We start from the raw sequence: 16,728 nt of genomic DNA, 5'->3' as shown, positions 1-16,728 counted from the left end.
TGGGGGTGGGAATTGCGAGTGGGAATGGGGGGGGGGGAGGGATGATTGCGGGTGGGAATTGCGGGTGGGAATGGCTGGGGGGAGGGAATGGATGGGGGTGGGAATTGCGGGTGGGAATTCTTGGGGTGGGAAATGGTTGGGGGTGGGCATTCTTGGGGCGGTGGGATCTTTTTGGAGTGGCAAATGAAATGGCTGTACTGTGATATTGTTGGGGTGGGAAATGACTGGGGTGAGAACTGGCTGCGGTGGGAGATGGCTGGCATCAAAAATTCTTGTACTCTGTAACTGCTGGCATTGGGGATGTGGGGAGGGGGAGGGAATTTTGTGGGGTGGCAATTCTGAGTGAGAAATTGTACTCTGCTACAATGTTACACTCCAAAATCGTTGGAAGTGGGAGGAAAGAATTACTGGGGTGGGAATTGGGGGGGCTGGGAAGTTTTTTGGAGGGGGAGGAAACTGTTGGTGGGAGGGAGCGGGGGGCTGAGAAATTGATCGGGGGGTGGGAAACTGATTAGAGGGTGGGAATTTTAGGGGGTGGGATCAGAAACTATTGTTAGGGTGGGAAATGGTTGGGAATATTGTCATTTATTTACTCTTTTGTACATTTAACTATTAAATGGTTTGCATTCGCTTTGCTACAGCTCTGCCTGCAGTCGTTCATGCAGCACCAAAGCCCCCCCAGGCCTCCGTGCCCACCTCTGGGGATGTTGGGGTGGCCGCAGGGAGCCAAGAGCTGCAGCTCCTCCACACTGAACATCTCTAGCACAATCGCTGCTGTCATCATCTCTGCTGCCTTGTTTTGTTCCTGGGGAAGTAGTCGGTCACATACTGAGCAATGGGGGTGTTGAACTGGGGGCACTGGGCAGTACTGGTGGCACTGGGAGGTCCACTGCGGGGCACTGGGAGGCTAGCGAGGGCCGCACACAGCACTGGGGTGGCTCCAGGCAGCACTGGGGGGCACTGAGTTTGCACAAGGAGAGTCCAGACAACGCCGAGAGGCAATGGGACCTTACTGGGGAACTGCAAAGAGCACCAGGCGGCACCGGAGAGCTTTGGACGGCACTTGTGGGGTTGGAGGGGGCTCAAACAGAACCCAGGTGGCACATTTTAACTAACCTCACTGATTTCCTCTTCTCCAACATCTCACCCAAGGCATTCAACAAGCCCTTTTTTCCATCGGGGGAGACTTTCTCCTTGGGGCTGACCTTCTCCCCCCACGCCCCCTCCCCGTGCTGCCTGTCTCTCCCCTGGGCGCTACGTTCCACGCATTCCCACCGTGATGCTCTCACTCAGTGACACGTTTGTCACCCACACGCTCACCATGGGTCCTGAGGAGGGGTGGCGGGTGTCCAGTGAAAGCAACCCCAGTGACAGCTCTGGCCCTGAGCCCTAGAAGACACAGATCCTGGAAAACCACCCTCAGTGCTGCTTCATCTCATCACCTTGGCACTCCACTTGGGGGCTCTGAGGAAGCTAACTGCTTCCCCTGATGTTTCAAGCTGGTGCTACCCATGCCTGCTGATGATGCTTCACGCTCTGGCACAGCCGCCTGTAAAGCTTAAATCTGCTCTGCACCCTCGCTTAAAGTCACATCTTTTGCAACCAGTTCCAGTACTCTCAGAAGTAGAAAACCAAAGGGACGTTCCAGTGGAACGGCACTAGCTCAAACACCTTCCCTCACTGCTGCTCCCAGGACCCCCAGCACTCCTTTTGCCCCGCCTGCACAACGCTTCTTTCTCTGTCCGTGCGCTCCTGGCAACAGAAATTCCACCAACAGCCCTCAACAAAACTGCTCTCTTCCAAACACTCAGGGCATCTAACGAGCCCACGCGGCGGCTGCCAGAAGAGCAGCTTCTGGGAGAGACGGGGACAGTGAAGGCAGTAAAGAAGAACAGGGAAAAAAAAAGAGTCATTAAACAGCAACAAAACCTGAGAACATCCCCTCAGTTGGCTAGAGACTGCTCTGCAAGCACACACCTGCCTGCCACTGCTAACCAAGCAACCACCTCCCGGCCTTCGCTTCACAAGCAATCACCTGCCTGCCTGCCACTGCTTTGCAAGAACCCATCTGCCTGCCACTGCTTTGCAAGAACCCATCTGCCTGCCTTTGCTAAGCAAGCACACGTCTCCCTGCCTTTGCTTCACAGCCATGCACCTGCCTGCCTTTTCGAAGCAAGCATGCATCCATCTACCTGCCGTTCCATCATACGCACCTGCCTGCCTTTGCTATGCAAGCATGCACCTGCGTGCCTTTCCTAAGCAAGCAAGCACACCCATACCTGCCTTTGCCTCACAAGCACCTGCCCGCCTTCGCTTTCGATGCGTGCACATGCTTCCCTTTGCTCTGCAAGCACACACCAGCCTTTGCTTTGCACACACCTGCCTGCCTTTGCTTCTCAAGCACCTTCCATTCCAGGGCCTACAAAGACGTCTGTTCTCTCTTCATTACCAATGCCTCTGAGCACGCTGAAAACCAGGAGGAAGAGGCCATGATAGAAAGTCAGAGAGATTCCTGGAGCACAAGGGACCGTTTCACAGGAACAAGCTTCCCGCCGTCTACGGCGTCTACAATGTTCCACTCCTGTCAGCCAAGTCAGGGCTGCCCCACACACATAAGTCACTTTCGTTGTTAACGCTCTCTCATTGCTAACTAACATCGTTAACTAGCAATAGGACTGGAGGGAATGGCCTCAATTTGTGCCAGGGCAGACTCAAGCTGGATGGTAGGAAATAGTGCATTTCCAAAAGTGTGGTCGGGCACTGCAAAGGGCTGCCCAGAGAGGTGGTGGAGTCACCCACCCTGCAGGTGTTCAAGGAACGGTTAGACGTTGTGTTGAGGGACATGGATTAGTGAGAGCTACTGATGATAGTTGGATGGTTGGACTGATGATCTCATAGGTCTCTTCCAACCTTGGCGATTCTAGGATTCTAACATCTTGCTAACTGGCCTACCGTGCCTGTTACCATCTTCCGAACCTGCTACTTCACGCTGGCAGACAAGCTTCTCAGCTACTTTCCTCCCTGCCCCAATGGGAGGAAAGGCATCATCTCCACTTGATGGGCTGGAGCAGTAGCAAGGTGTACTTGTGAGTTTTTCAAGTCCCTTTTAATCCCCAGAGGGAAGAAAACTGCCCAAACAAAAAGCCTGCAGAGGGGCTCCCTCTAGGACACCTGTTGTCTCAGCACAGTTCACAGTTACTTACAATGCACACAGCACCTACAAAAGCATCACGCTCCAACAAGCAAGGAAAACAAATCCACAACGCTGCAAAGGGCCCCTAGCTCTCACTAGGTGACGCCTGCTCCGTGTACAGAGCACGCACAGAAACTGCACCTCAGCTCTTCCCCATTTATCCCCCCACCATTTCTACAGGCATTTAGAGGCACTAAATGTCTCTACACGGAAGGCTCGTGGAGAAGACAGGATGTACAGGAGATTTCTCACTTCTCTGGTGCGAGACACTGCTTCTCTAGATGAACAACATTTTTCAAACAAGCACCAACCAACCACTGTAACTAACAACTGAAATAGCATTTCCCCTGAAAAACAACAACAACAACAACAACAACAACAACAAAACAACAAAAGAACAGCCTGTCCAAAGACCTCTCCTCACACACTTGACAAAAAGGCCAGAACCATCATTCCATTTGCCAGGCTTACTCACAGAACAGCAGCCTTCCCTTCACCGTGCATCACGTGGACACAAACAGGCTGTTGGTGGATGGAAGGCAACTCCACCTGAGCATCTCACCACAGACGTTCTCTCCGCTCTGCTTTCCTGCAAAGATACAAGGAGAAAAGCCTCAGCTCATCCAAGCAACAACTGGAAACAACTCCAGAAAATTCTCCATTCCAAAGCAGTTCCTGGAGAGGTACAAAAGAGTCCTCCAAAGGGAACACGTGCTCACGCTGTGGCCTTCGGAGAAACACGCTGCCTTTGTGCTCCTGGTTCCTCAGGGCTCTTCTTCATCACCTTCTGGGTTTTCTTCTACAAATCTAGGCCCTACGACCTTCCTCCACCCCAAGATAAAGTCCAACACAGAGTTGCGGTGCAGAGACTGGATGCTGACAAGAGCACTAGAAGAGCAGAACAGGGGAAGAGCACGTACAGACAAGACTGAAATAAAGAAGAGCAGCAGAGAAGAAAAAGAAGAAAGGATGAGGGAAGAAGTGCAGAAGAAGAAAAGTGCAATAGAGAAAAAGATTGGATACAAGACAGCAAAGCAATGAGGAGATGAGCAGAAGAGAAGAAGAGCAGAAGAATAAAAGAGAGGATGAAGGTAAGAAAGACGAGCAGACGAGGAGAAGAGCAGAAGAATAAAAGAGAGGATGAAGGTAAGAAAGACGTGCAGACGAGGAGAAGAGCAGAAAGGGAGATGAGCCAAGACAGCTAAAGCAGAAAAGCAGAAAGGGAGAGGAGCTGAAGAGGACAGAATACGGGTATGGCAGAAGTACAGAAGATGGGAAGAGAGGACACGGGTCAGTGAGAAGTGCAGAAATGAAAAAGAACAGAAGGGAGGAAGAGAGCACAGAAGACAGAGAAGGAAAAGAGCAGTAAAGTAGAAGAGCAGAGAGTGGCCAGAACAGAAGAACCGTAGAGCGCAAGATGTGCAAAGAGGAAACAGTTAAGTCAGAAGAGCGGATGAGGAGAACAAGAGGAGAAGAGAGGATACGGGTAAGAAAGAAAAGCAGAAGAGGAGTACAGATGCAGGAAAGGAGTCAGGACACAAGGAAGAAAGAACAGCAGATGAGCAGCAAAAAGAGGATAACACTCAGGGAGAAGAGCTGAAGAGTAGATGAGGAAGAGAGCAGAAAGGGGAAGCACGGAAGAGGGAAGAGCAGAAAAGACGATGCTGTCTCTTCTGTCCTCACTAGCAATGCCCCCAAGAGACAGCCAAAACCAGGAGAAAAAGTCCACGGTTTAAAGTTAGTGATGTTCTTCGAGGCACAAAGGACCAGTTCACAGTAACAAGCTCGGCATACGCTGCACGGGCACTGACTCATTCCTGCACTGTTCTCAGCTAAACCAGGGCTGTCCCACAGAAATCCCTCCTTTTCATTGTTACCATAGGTCTAACTGGCCTACCACGGCCGCTACCACTTCCAAGAACTCGTAACTAATGCTGGCACTTTACACAGTCTTGGGTGGTGACGACTGGAAATCGCTTGGACGGGAGGGGAAACCATCCCTGGGGTGAGAACTCACTGCAGGGATGGCAAATCCCCACTGGGACGGGCAGACCCTTGGCAAGGAAGAGCACTGGGCTGCCAAATGCCCATCGGGATGGTCACTGATCATCGGGATGGGAAACAACTGGCATGGGAAGGATGTTTGGGTACGAAAAGTCAAACCATCGCAAGCCTGGGGGAAAGGGGCTGACCCCAACGGTCACGGAACCCCCCTGGGGGGAGGGGCTCCCCCAACTGCCACTCTCCAGCTGTCATGGCAGGTAAGGCAGCAGGCTCCCCCTGCTCTGACACTCCATCTGACCCCAATGCCCCAGATCTCACCCCAGGGCCCCAGATCTCACCCCTTTGACCCCAGATCTCACCCCAGGGCCCCAGGACTCACCCCTTTGACCCCAGATCTCACCCCTGTGCCCCCAGATCGCACTCCAGGGCCCCAGATCTCACCCCTGTGCCCACAGATCTCACCCCAGGGCCCCAGATCTCACCCCTTTGACCCCAGATCTCACCCCTGTGCCCCCAGATCTCACCCCAGGGCCCCAGATCTCACCCCTGTGACCCCAGATCGCACCCCAGCACACCAGATCCCACTCCTCCCACCCGGATCTCACCCCAGTGCCCCGGCTCTCAGCCCAGCGCCCCTTCTGGCATTTCCCCACAGAGAGATTCCCTCGACGAGCGCTGACGGTGCCTCTGACACCCGACGCCATTTTCGCTGATGCGACTGTGCCGCCACCGGACCCCGCCTGGATGCAGCCCACCGTCCGCGGACCGATGCCGGTACCACCCCAACCCTCCCCTGTCCCCACTGCCACCTACCTGGCACCTCAGGCCTCTGTCTGGCCTGGGGGACCAGGTGTCTGGGGACAGGCAGCACAGCTCCCACCTGGGGGGCTGCCCCCAACCCCGGCTCAGCTGCCACCTGGGGGCCTGACCCCAGCTGCGGGGCTGCACTTACCGGTGCTGCTGCTCCTACCTGGGGGGCTGCACCCAGCTGTGGCTCCCCCCACCGCCCCTGCTCCCTGCTCGGGACATCCCCTGCTGGCAGGGACGCTGCTGCCCCAGCAGCCCATGGGGCTGTGGCCTGGGGCCGTGCTCCTCCGCGGGGAGCCCCCGCAGCCCGCAGGCACCTGCCTGCCGCAGGCCCCCGCCCGCCCCGGCCCCCCCCCCCCGTTCTTTTGCAGGTACCCTCCCTGCAGCAGCAGGTGCTCCCCGTGCCCTGCACCCTGCCTGACACCTGGGAGCCGCCGATGGAGCCCTTCCAAGATGACGTGGTGCTCTCGGAGGACCGGGGGCACCCTGCGCCCACCGACGTGTGCCCCCATCCCGCCACGGCTCCGCTCACCTGCAGCGCTGCCACGCTGGAACCAGGCGGTGAGTTCAGGGGCTGCGGAGCGGGCGGCACGCTGTCCGCACCGGCTGGCTGTGGGAAAGCTGGCATTGCTCCACCGGGGATGTTCTTGCTTTTCCAGCAGTGACAACGAGCGCAGACACCCCGGAGGACATCGCGGACGACATCGATGAGCTCCTCACGTGGATCAACGAGGGTGAGTTTGGGGGCAGCACAACTGGCGGGGGGGTGTTCGGGAAAGCTGGCTTTGCCCCACTGGGGATTTTCTTCCTTTTCCAGAAGTGACGGCCAACACAGGCCTCCTGGACGACACCGCAGACATGGATGACCTGCTCACGTGGATCAACAACGGTGAGTTTGGGAGCACCACAGCTGATGGAGGCCTGTCTGCGCTGAGTGGCCGTGGGAAAGCTGGCATTGCCCCACTGGGGACTTCTTCCCTTTTCCAGAAGAGAGACCCAGGACCAACAGTCTTGCCGACGATGTGGAAATTGACCATTTGCTCACCTGCATTGATGGTGAGTTTGTGGTCTGCAGAGATGGCGGGTCCGTGTCCACACCGAGCTGGCGTGGGAAGGCTGCCATCATTGTTCTGGGGGATGTTCTGCTTTTCCAGAAGCAGCGAGTGCTCCGGACAGCTGCAAAAGTGAAGAGCTGATGCAGTGCATCACAGCCACGGAGCAACTGAGCTCAGATGTCTCCAGCAGCTTCGACTCCTGCTCTTCCAACGCAGAGCTGCCTGACTCCCCCAGGGCCAGCCGGGAGCTCAGCAACGAGACAGATGCTGAATCTGGGCTCCGCACCAACTCGCTCCGGCAGAAGACAGCATCCCCGGAGCTGCCCGTGCCGACCCCCATGGCTGCCCCAGCACCACCGTCGCCCTGCACGGCACACCTGATGGCAGAGGTGCAGCGGAGGCAGCCCCGGGTGATTCTCACCCACCTCGCACTGCCAAACCCACGGGCTGCCCCAGCACCACCGTCGCCCTGCACTGCACACCTGATGGCAGAGATGCAGCGGAGGCAGCCCCGGGTGATTCTCACCCGCCTCGCACTGCCAAACCCACGGGCTGCCCCAGCACCACCGTCGCCCTGCACGGCACACCTGATGGCAGACATGCAGCGGAGGCAGCCCCGGGTGATTCTCACCCGCCTCGCACTGCCCCCCGGATGCATCTCCTGCCGGGTGGCGGCCAAACACCAGGGGGATGGCACTGAGACAGCCAAGCGCCCCGTGCCTCCTTTGCCGCAAACTGGACGGCTCCTGGAAGAGGCGCAGCAGGAACAGCCCCGCGTGGTTCTCACGCGCCTCGCACTGCCACCCGGATGCATCTCCTGCCGGCTGGCAGACAAGCACCACGGGGACAGCACCGAGCCACCCAGGTGCCCAACGCCCGCCTGCACCACCACCAAACGCAAGAGCACCGGGCACAAGCAGCACGCTGGCAGCATCCCAGCCGCAAAGAGGAAGCTGCCGTGCTGCCAGGATGTTCCAGGCCACAAACATCGGCGCTAGGCAAAGCTGGCTGTGGCAGCACGGCGGCCAGCAGGAGCACTCAGGCTGGTTTCTTGGCACACTCCCGCTCGGGCCACTGTTGGGGTGTGATGGGCACAACTTGGTGCAGCAGGAGACGTGGCCATAGCCGATGAATATGGCTCCCTGTAGCCCTGGGCTCCTCGCTGGCCCCCACGACACCCAGAGAGCAGCGGCAGCGTTCCAGGAGCACCAGCACCGGCCCCAGCCCTACCCTTCCAAAACTGCGCTGTCCACAAGCGGCGTCTTGGACTGGGGCAATGTGGGACTCTGAAGCTGATGGACCGCAAAAGTGTTGGACTGTCAAAGCTTTGGGCTGGGAAATGTTGCTTGGGGGGTGGGAAATGGTTGGGGGGTGGGAATGGCTGGGGCTGGGGAAGGGTTGGGGGTGGGAATTGCGAGTGGGAATGGGGGGGGGGGAGGGATGATTGCGGGTGGGAATTGCGGGTGGGAATGGCTGGGGGGAGGGAATGGATGGGGGTGGGAATTGCGGGTGGGAATTCTTGGGGTGGGAAATGGTTGGGGGTGGGCATTCTTGGGGCGGTGGGATCTTTTTGGAGTGGCAAATGAAATGGCTGTACTGTGATATTGTTGGGGTGGGAAATGACTGGGGTGAGAACTGGCTGCGGTGGGAGATGGCTGGCATCAAAAATTCTTGTACTCTGTAACTGCTGGCATTGGGGATGTGGGGAGGGGGAGGGAATTTTGTGGGGTGGCAATTCTGAGTGAGAAATTGTACTCTGCTACAATGTTACACTCCAAAATCGTTGGAAGTGGGAGGAAAGAATTATTGGGGTGGGAATTGGGGGGGCTGGGAAGTTTTTTGGAGGGGGAGGAAACTGTTGGTGGGAGGGAGCGGGGGGGTGAGAAATTGATCGGGGGGTGGGAAACTGATTAGAGGGTGGGAATTTTAGGGGGTGGGATCAGAAACTATTGTTAGGGTGGGAAATGGTTGGGAATATTGTCATTTATTTACTCTTTTGTACATTTAACTATTAAATGGTTTGCATTCGCTTTGCTACAGCTCTGCCTGCAGTCGTTCATGCAGCACCAAAGCCCCCCCAGGCCTCCGTGCCCACCTCTGGGGATGTTGGGGTGGCCGCAGGGAGCCAAGAGCTGCAGCTCCTCCACACTGAACATCTCTAGCACAATCGCTGCTGTCATCATCTCTGCTGCCTTGTTTTGTTCCTGGGGAAGTAGTCGGTCACATACTGAGCAATGGGGGTGTTGAACTGGGGGCACTGGGCAGTACTGGTGGCACTGGGAGGTCCACTGCGGGGCACTGGGAGGCTAGCGAGGGCCGCACACAGCACTGGGGTGGCTCCAGGCAGCACTGGGGGGCACTGAGTTTGCACAAGGAGAGTCCAGACAACGCCGAGAGGCAATGGGACCTTACTGGGGAACTGCAAAGAGCACCAGGCGGCACCGGAGAGCTTTGGACGGCACTTGTGGGGTTGGAGGGGGCTCAAACAGAACCCAGGTGGCACATTTTAACTAACCTCACTGATTTCCTCTTCTCCAACATCTCACCCAAGGCATTCAACAAGCCCTTTTTTCCATCGGGGGAGACTTTCTCCTTGGGGCTGACCTTCTCCCCCCACGCCCCCTCCCCGTGCTGCCTGTCTCTCCCCTGGGCGCTACGTTCCACGCATTCCCACCCTGATGCTCTCACTCAGTGACACGTTTGTCACCCACACGCTCACCATGGGTCCTGAGGAGGGGTGGCGGGTGTCCAGTGAAAGCAACCCCAGTGACAGCTCTGGCCCTGAGCCCTAGAAGACACAGATCCTGGAAAACCACCCTCAGTGCTGCTTCATCTCATCACCTTGGCACTCCACTTGGGGGCTCTGAGGAAGCTAACTGCTTCCCCTGATGTTTCAAGCTGGTGCTACCCATGCCTGCTGATGATGCTTCACGCTCTGGCACAGCCGCCTGTAAAGCTTAAATCTGCTCTGCACCCTCGCTTAAAGTCACATCTTTTGCAACCAGTTCCAGTACTCTCAGAAGTAGAAAACCAAAGGGACGTTCCAGTGGAACGGCACTAGCTCAAACACCTTCCCTCACTGCTGCTCCCAGGACCCCCAGCACTCCTTTTGCCCCGCCTGCACAACGCTTCTTTCTCTGTCCGTGCGCTCCTGGCAACAGAAATTCCACCAACAGCCCTCAACAAAACTGCTCTCTTCCAAACACTCAGGGCATCTAACGAGCCCACGCGGCGGCTGCCAGAAGAGCAGCTTCTGGGAGAGACGGGGACAGTGAAGGCAGTAAAGAAGAACAGGGAAAAAAAAAGAGTCATTAAACAGCAACAAAACCTGAGAACATCCCCTCAGTTGGCTAGAGACTGCTCTGCAAGCACACACCTGCCTGCCACTGCTAACCAAGCAACCACCTCCCGGCCTTCGCTTCACAAGCAATCACCTGCCTGCCTGCCACTGCTTTGCAAGAACCCATCTGCCTGCCACTGCTTTGCAAGAACCCATCTGCCTGCCTTTGCTAAGCAAGCACACGTCTCCCTGCCTTTGCTTCACAGCCATGCACCTGCCTGCCTTTTCGAAGCAAGCATGCATCCATCTACCTGCCGTTCCATCATACGCACCTGCCTGCCTTTGCTATGCAAGCATGCACCTGCGTGCCTTTCCTAAGCAAGCAAGCACACCCATACCTGCCTTTGCCTCACAAGCACCTGCCCGCCTTCGCTTTCGATGCGTGCACATGCTTCCCTTTGCTCTGCAAGCACACACCAGCCTTTGCTTTGCACACACCTGCCTGCCTTTGCTTCTCAAGCACCTTCCATTCCAGGGCCTACAAAGACGTCTGTTCTCTCTTCATTACCAATGCCTCTGAGCACGCTGAAAACCAGGAGGAAGAGGCCATGATAGAAAGTCAGAGAGATTCCTGGAGCACAAGGGACCGTTTCACAGGAACAAGCTTCCCGCCGTCTACGGCGTCTACAATGTTCCACTCCTGTCAGCCAAGTCAGGGCTGCCCCACACACATAAGTCACTTTCGTTGTTAACGCTCTCTCATTGCTAACTAACATCGTTAACTAGCAATAGGACTGGAGGGAATGGCCTCAATTTGTGCCAGGGCAGACTCAAGCTGGATGGTAGGAAATAGTGCATTTCCAAAAGTGTGGTCGGGCACTGCAAAGGGCTGCCCAGAGAGGTGGTGGAGTCACCCACCCTGCAGGTGTTCAAGGAACGGTTAGACGTTGTGTTGAGGGACATGGATTAGTGAGAGCTACTGATGATAGTTGGATGGTTGGACTGATGATCTCATAGGTCTCTTCCAACCTTGGCGATTCTAGGATTCTAACATCTTGCTAACTGGCCTACCGTGCCTGTTACCATCTTCCGAACCTGCTACTTCACGCTGGCAGACAAGCTTCTCAGCTACTTTCCTCCCTGCCCCAATGGGAGGAAAGGCATCATCTCCACTTGATGGGCTGGAGCAGTAGCAAGGTGTACTTGTGAGTTTTTCAAGTCCCTTTTAATCCCCAGAGGGAAGAAAACTGCCCAAACAAAAAACCTGCAGAGGGGCTCTCTCTAGGACACCTGTTGTCTCAGCACAGTTCACAGTTACTTACAATGCACACAGCACCTACAAAAGCATCACGCTCCAACAAGCAAGGAAAACAAATCCACAACGCTGCAAAGGGCCCCTAGCTCTCACTAGGTGACGCCTGCTCCGTGTACAGAGCACGCACAGAAACTGCACCTCAGCTCTTCCCCATTTATCCCCCCACCATTTCTACAGGCATTTAGAGGCACTAAATGTCTCTACACGGAAGGCTCGTGGAGAAGACAGGATGTACAGGAGACTTCTCACTTCTCTGGTGCGAGACACTGCTTCTCTAGATGAACAACATTTTTCAAACAAGCACCAACCAACCACTGTAACTAACAACTGAAATAGCATTTCCCCTGAAAAACAACAACAACAACAACAACAACAACAACAAAACAACAAAAGAACAGCCTGTCCAAAGACCTCTCCTCACACACTTGACAAAAAGGCCAGAACCATCATTCCATTTGCCAGGCTTACTCACAGAACAGCAGCCTTCCCTTCACCGTGCATCATGTGGACACAAACAGGCTGTTGGTGCATGGAAGGCAACTCCACCTGAGCATCTCACCACAGACGTTCTCTCCGCTCTGCTTTCCTGCAAAGATACAAGGAGAAAAGCCTCAGCTCATCCAAGCAACAACTGGAAACAACTCCAGAAAATTCTCCATTCCAAAGCAGTTCCTGGAGAGGTACAAAAGAGTCCTCCAAAGGGAACACGTGCTCACGCTGTGGCCTTCGGAGAAACACGCTGCCTTTGTGCTCCTGGTTCCTCAGGGCTCTTCTTCATCACCTTCTGGGTTTTCTTCTACAAATCTAGGCCCTACGACCTTCCTCCACCCCAAGATAAAGTCCAACACAGAGTTGCGGTGCAGAGACTGGATGCTGACAAGAGCACTAGAAGAGCAGAACAGGGGAAGAGCACGTACAGACAAGACTGAAATAAAGAAGAGCAGCAGAGAAGAAAAAGAAGAAAGGATGAGGGAAGAAGTGCAGAAGAAGAAAAGTGCAATAGAGAAAAAGATTGGATACAAGACAGCAAAGCAATGAGGAGATGAGCAGAAGAGAAGAAGAGCAGAAGAATAAAAGAGAGGATGAAGGTAAGAAAGACGAGCAGACGAGGAGAAGAGCAGAAGAATAAAAGAGAGGATGAAGGTAAGAAAGACGTGCAGACGAGGAGAAGAGCAGAAAGGGAGATGAGCCAAGACAGCTAAGGCAGAAAAGCAGAAAGGGAGAGGAGCTGAAGAGGACAGAATACGGGTATGGCAGAAGTACAGAAGATGGGAAGAGAGGACACGGGTCAGTGAGAAGTGCAGAAATGAAAAAGAACAGAAGGGAGGAAGAGAGCACAGAAGACAGAGAAGGAAAAGAGCAGTAAAGTAGAAGAGCAGAGAGTGGCCAGAACAGAAGAACCGTAGAGCGCAAGATGTGCAAAGAGGAAACAGTTAAGTCAGAAGAGCGGATGAGGAGAACAAGAGGAGAAGAGAGGATACGGGTAAGAAAGAAAAGCAGAAGAGGAGTACAGATGCAGGAAAGGAGTCAGGACACAAGGAAGAAAGAACAGCAGATGAGCAGCAAAAAGAGGATAACACTCAGGGAGAAGAGCTGAAGAGTAGATGAGGAAGAGAGCAGAAAGGGGAAGCACGGAAGAGGGAAGAGCAGAAAAGACGATGCTGTCTCTTCTGTCCTCGCTAGCAATGCCCCCAAGAGACAGCCAAAGCCAGGAGAAAAAGTCCACGGTTTAAAGTTAGTGATGTTCTTCGAGGCACAAAGGACCAGTTCACAGTAACAAGCTCGGCATACGCTGCACGGGCACTGACTCATTCCTGCACTGTTCTCAGCTAAACCAGGGCTGTCCCACAGAAATCCCTCCTTTTCATTGTTACCATAGGTCTAACTGGCCTACCACGGCCGCTACCACTTCCAAGAACTCGTAACTAATGCTGGCACTTTACACAGTCTTGGGTGGTGACGACTGGAAATCGCTTGGACGGGAGGGGAAACCATCCCTGGGGTGAGAACTCACTGCAGGGATGGCAAATCCCCACTGGGACGGGCAGACCCTTGGCAAGGAAGAGCACTGGGCTGCCAAATGCCCATCGGGATGGTCACTGATCATCGGGATGGGAAACAACTGGCATGGGAAGGATGTTTGGGTACGAAAAGTCAAACCATCGCAAGCCTGGGGGAAAGGGGCTGACCCCAACGGTCACGGAACCCCCCTGGGGGGAGGGGCTCCCCCAACTGCCACTCTCCAGCTGTCATGGCAGGTAAGGCAGCAGGCTCCCCCTGCACTGACACTCCATCTGACCCCAATGCCCCAGATCTCACCCCAGGGCCCCAGATCTCACCCCTTTGACCCCAGATCTCACCCCAGGGCCCCAGGACTCACCCCTTTGACCCCAGATCTCACCCCTGTGCCCCCAGATCGCACTCCAGGGCCCCAGATCTCACCCCTGTGCCCCCAGATCTCACCCCAGGGCCCCAGATCTCACACCCGTGACCCCAGATTGCACCCCAGCACACCAGATCCCACTCCTCTCACCCGGATCTCACCCCAGTGCCCCGGCTCTCAGCCCAGCGCCCCTTCTGGCATTTCCCCACAGAGAGATTCCCTCGACGAGCGCTGACGGTGCCTCTGACACCCGACGCCATTTTCGCTGATGCGACTGTGCCGCCACCGGACCCCGCCTGGATGCAGCCCACCGTCCGCGGACCGATGCCGGTACCACCCCAACCCTCCCCTGTCCCCACTGCCACCTACCTGGCACCTCAGGCCTCTGTCTGGCCTGGGGGACCAGGTGTCTGGGGACAGGCAGCACAGCTCCCACCTGGGGGGCTGCCCCCAACCCCGGCTCAGCTGCCACCTGGGGGCCTGACCCCAGCTGCGGGGCTGCACTTACCGGTGCTGCTGCTCCTACCTGGGGGGCTGCACCCAGCTGTGGCTCCCCCCACCGCCCCTGCTCCCTGCTCGGGACATCCCCTGCTGGCAGGGACGCTGCTGCCCCAGCAGCCCATGGGGCTGTGGCCTGGGGCCGTGCTCCTCCGCGGGGAGCCCCCGCAGCCCGCAGGCACCTGCCTGCCGCAGGCCCCCGCCCGCCCCGGCCCCCCCCCCCCGTTCTTTTGCAGGTACCCTCCCTGCAGCAGCAGGTGCTCCCCGTGCCCTGCACCCTGCCTGACACCTGGGAGCCGCCGATGGAGCCCTTCCAAGATGACGTGGTGCTCTCGGAGGACCGGGGGCACCCTGCGCCCACCGACGTGTGCCCCCATCCCGCCACGGCTCCGCTCACCTGCAGCGCTGCCACGCTGGAACCAGGCGGTGAGTTCAGGGGCTGCGGAGCGGGCGGCACGCTGTCCGCACCGGCTGGCTGTGGGAAAGCTGGCATTGCTCCACCGGGGATGTTCTTGCTTTTCCAGCAGTGACAACGAGCGCAGACACCCCGGAGGACATCGCGGACGACATCGATGAGCTCCTCACGTGGATCAACGAGGGTGAGTTTGGGGGCAGCACAACTGGCGGGGGGGTGTTCGGGAAAGCTGGCTTTGCCCCACTGGGGATTTTCTTCCTTTTCCAGAAGTGACGGCCAACACAGGCCTCCTGGACGACACCGCAGACATGGATGACCTGCTCACGTGGATCAACAACGGTGAGTTTGGGAGCAGCACAGCTGATGGAGGCCTGTCTGCGCTGAGTGGCCGTGGGAAAGCTGGCATTGCCCCACTGGGGACTTCTTCCCTTTTCCAGAAGAGAGACCCAGGACCAACAGTCTTGCCGACGATGTGGAAATTGACCATTTGCTCACCTGCATTGATGGTGAGTTTGTGGTCTGCAGAGATGGCGGGTCCGTGTCCACACCGAGCTGGCGTGGGAAGGCTGCCATCATTGTTCTGGGGGATGTTCTGCTTTTCCAGAAGCAGCGAGTGCTCCGGACAGCTGCAAAAGTGAAGAGCTGATGCAGTGCATCACAGCCACGGAGCAACTGAGCTCAGATGTCTCCAGCAGCTTCGACTCCTGCTCTTCCAACGCAGAGCTGCCTGACACCCCCAGGGCCAGCCGGGAGCTCAGCAACGAGACAGATGCTGAATCTGGGCTCCGCACCAACTCGCTCCGGCAGAAGACAGCATCCCCGGAGCTGCCCGTGCCGACCCCCATGGCTGCCCCAGCACCTCCGGCGCCCTGCACGGCACACCTGATGGCAGAGGTGCTGCGGAGGCAGCCCCGGGTGATTCTCACCCGCCTCGCACTGCCCCCCGGATGCATCTCCTGCCGGGTGGCGGCCAAACACCAGGGGGATGGCACTGAGACAGCCAAGCGCCCCGTGCCTCCTTTGCCGCAAACTGGACGGCTCCTGGAAGAGGCGCAGCAGAAACAGCCCCGCGTGGTTCTCACGCGCCTCGCACTGCCACCCGGATGCATCTCCTGCCGGCTGGCAGACAAGCACCACGGGGACAGCACCGAGCCACCCAGGTGAACAATGCCCGCCTGCACCACCACCAAACGCAAGAGCACCGGGCACAAGCAGCACGCTGGCAGCATCCCAGCCGCAAAGAGGAAGCTGCCGCGCTGCCAGGATGTTCCAGGCCACAAACATCGGCACTAGGCAAAGCTGGCTGTGGCAGCACGGCGGCCAGCAGGAGCACTCAGGCTGGTTTCTTGGCACACTCCCGCTCGGGCCACTGTTGGGGTGTGATGGGCACCACTTGGTGCAGCAGGAGACGTGGCCGTAGCCGATGAATATGGCTCCCTGTAGCCCTGGGCTCCTCGCTGGCCCCCACGACACCCAGAGAGCAGCGGCAGCGTTCCAGGAGCACCAGCACCGGCCCCAGCCCTACCCTTCCAAAACTGCGCTGTCCACAAGCGGCGTCTTGGACTGGGGCAATGTGGGACTCTGAAGCTGATGGACCGCAAAAGTGTTGGACTGTCAAAGCTTTGGGCTGGGAAATGTTGCTTGGGGGGTGGGAAATGGTTGGGGGGTGGGAATGGCTGGGGGTGGGGAAGGGTTGGGGGTGGGAATTGCGAGTGGGAATGGGGGGGGGGGAGGGATGATTGCGGGTGGGAATTGCGGGTGGGAATGGCTGGGGGGAG

General features: G+C 56.9%; 2 protein-coding genes and 1 long non-coding RNA gene across 5 annotated transcripts; 2 read left to right on the top strand and 1 right to left on the bottom strand.

Moving 5' to 3' along the window:
• Window positions 1-306: 306 nt before the first annotated feature.
• On the bottom strand, window positions 307-6,669 carry LOC149915403 (uncharacterized). Its single transcript, XR_016458839.1, has 2 exons — window positions 6,537-6,669; window positions 307-3,782 (listed from the first exon to the last, which is right to left on the bottom strand). It is a non-coding gene; the product is annotated as an uncharacterized LOC149915403 (long non-coding RNA).
• LOC116241857 (uncharacterized) lies at window positions 5,757-8,455 on the top strand. 2 transcript variants are annotated; one of them, XM_090121339.1, is made up of 4 exons: window positions 5,757-6,565; window positions 6,664-6,738; window positions 6,822-7,060; window positions 7,159-8,455. In XM_090121339.1, exons 1-4 carry the CDS (start codon window positions 6,442-6,444, stop codon window positions 7,198-7,200), a joined length of 480 nt encoding a protein of 159 aa, XP_089977465.1. In that variant the 5' UTR covers window positions 5,757-6,441; the 3' UTR covers window positions 7,201-8,455. The 2 variants fall into 2 exon arrangements, with proteins under 2 accessions (XP_089977465.1, XP_089977464.1); XM_090121338.1 differs by having other exon boundaries at window positions 6,822-8,455.
• Window positions 8,456-12,235: 3,780 nt separating this feature from the next.
• Window positions 12,236-16,633, top strand: LOC149915402 (uncharacterized). Of its 2 annotated transcripts, XM_090121155.1 has the most exons (4): window positions 12,236-14,961; window positions 15,060-15,134; window positions 15,218-15,456; window positions 15,555-16,633. In XM_090121155.1, the coding sequence occupies exons 1-4, from the start codon at window positions 14,838-14,840 to the stop codon at window positions 15,594-15,596; spliced, it is 480 nt and encodes a 159-aa protein (XP_089977281.1). In that variant the 5' UTR covers window positions 12,236-14,837; the 3' UTR covers window positions 15,597-16,633. The 2 variants fall into 2 exon arrangements, with proteins under 2 accessions (XP_089977281.1, XP_089977280.1); XM_090121154.1 differs by having other exon boundaries at window positions 15,218-16,633.
• Window positions 16,634-16,728: the final 95 nt, after the last annotated feature.

This window comes from Phasianus colchicus, chromosome 19, assembly GCF_987193195.1.
Source record: "Phasianus colchicus chromosome 19, bPhaCol1.hap1.1, whole genome shotgun sequence".
In the NCBI taxonomy this organism is placed as follows: Eukaryota; Metazoa; Chordata; class Aves; order Galliformes; family Phasianidae; genus Phasianus; species Phasianus colchicus.
The sequence above is the reverse complement of the archived record's forward strand: the minus strand, read 5'-3'. Positions and strand labels throughout refer to the sequence as shown.

Coding starts and splice junctions, on each gene's coding strand:
- LOC116241857 (XM_090121338.1), top strand. CDS start 6,442: ATGGAGCCCTTCCAAGATGACGTGGTGCTCTCGGAGGACCGGGGGCAC. Junction 6,566..6,663: donor TGCCACGCTGGAACCAGGCG/GTGAGTTCAGGG, acceptor TTGCTTTTCCAG/CAGTGACAACGAGCGCAGAC. Junction 6,739..6,821: donor CCTCACGTGGATCAACGAGG/GTGAGTTTGGGG, acceptor TTCCTTTTCCAG/AAGTGACGGCCAACACAGGC.
- LOC149915402 (XM_090121154.1), top strand. CDS start 14,838: ATGGAGCCCTTCCAAGATGACGTGGTGCTCTCGGAGGACCGGGGGCAC. Junction 14,962..15,059: donor TGCCACGCTGGAACCAGGCG/GTGAGTTCAGGG, acceptor TTGCTTTTCCAG/CAGTGACAACGAGCGCAGAC. Junction 15,135..15,217: donor CCTCACGTGGATCAACGAGG/GTGAGTTTGGGG, acceptor TTCCTTTTCCAG/AAGTGACGGCCAACACAGGC.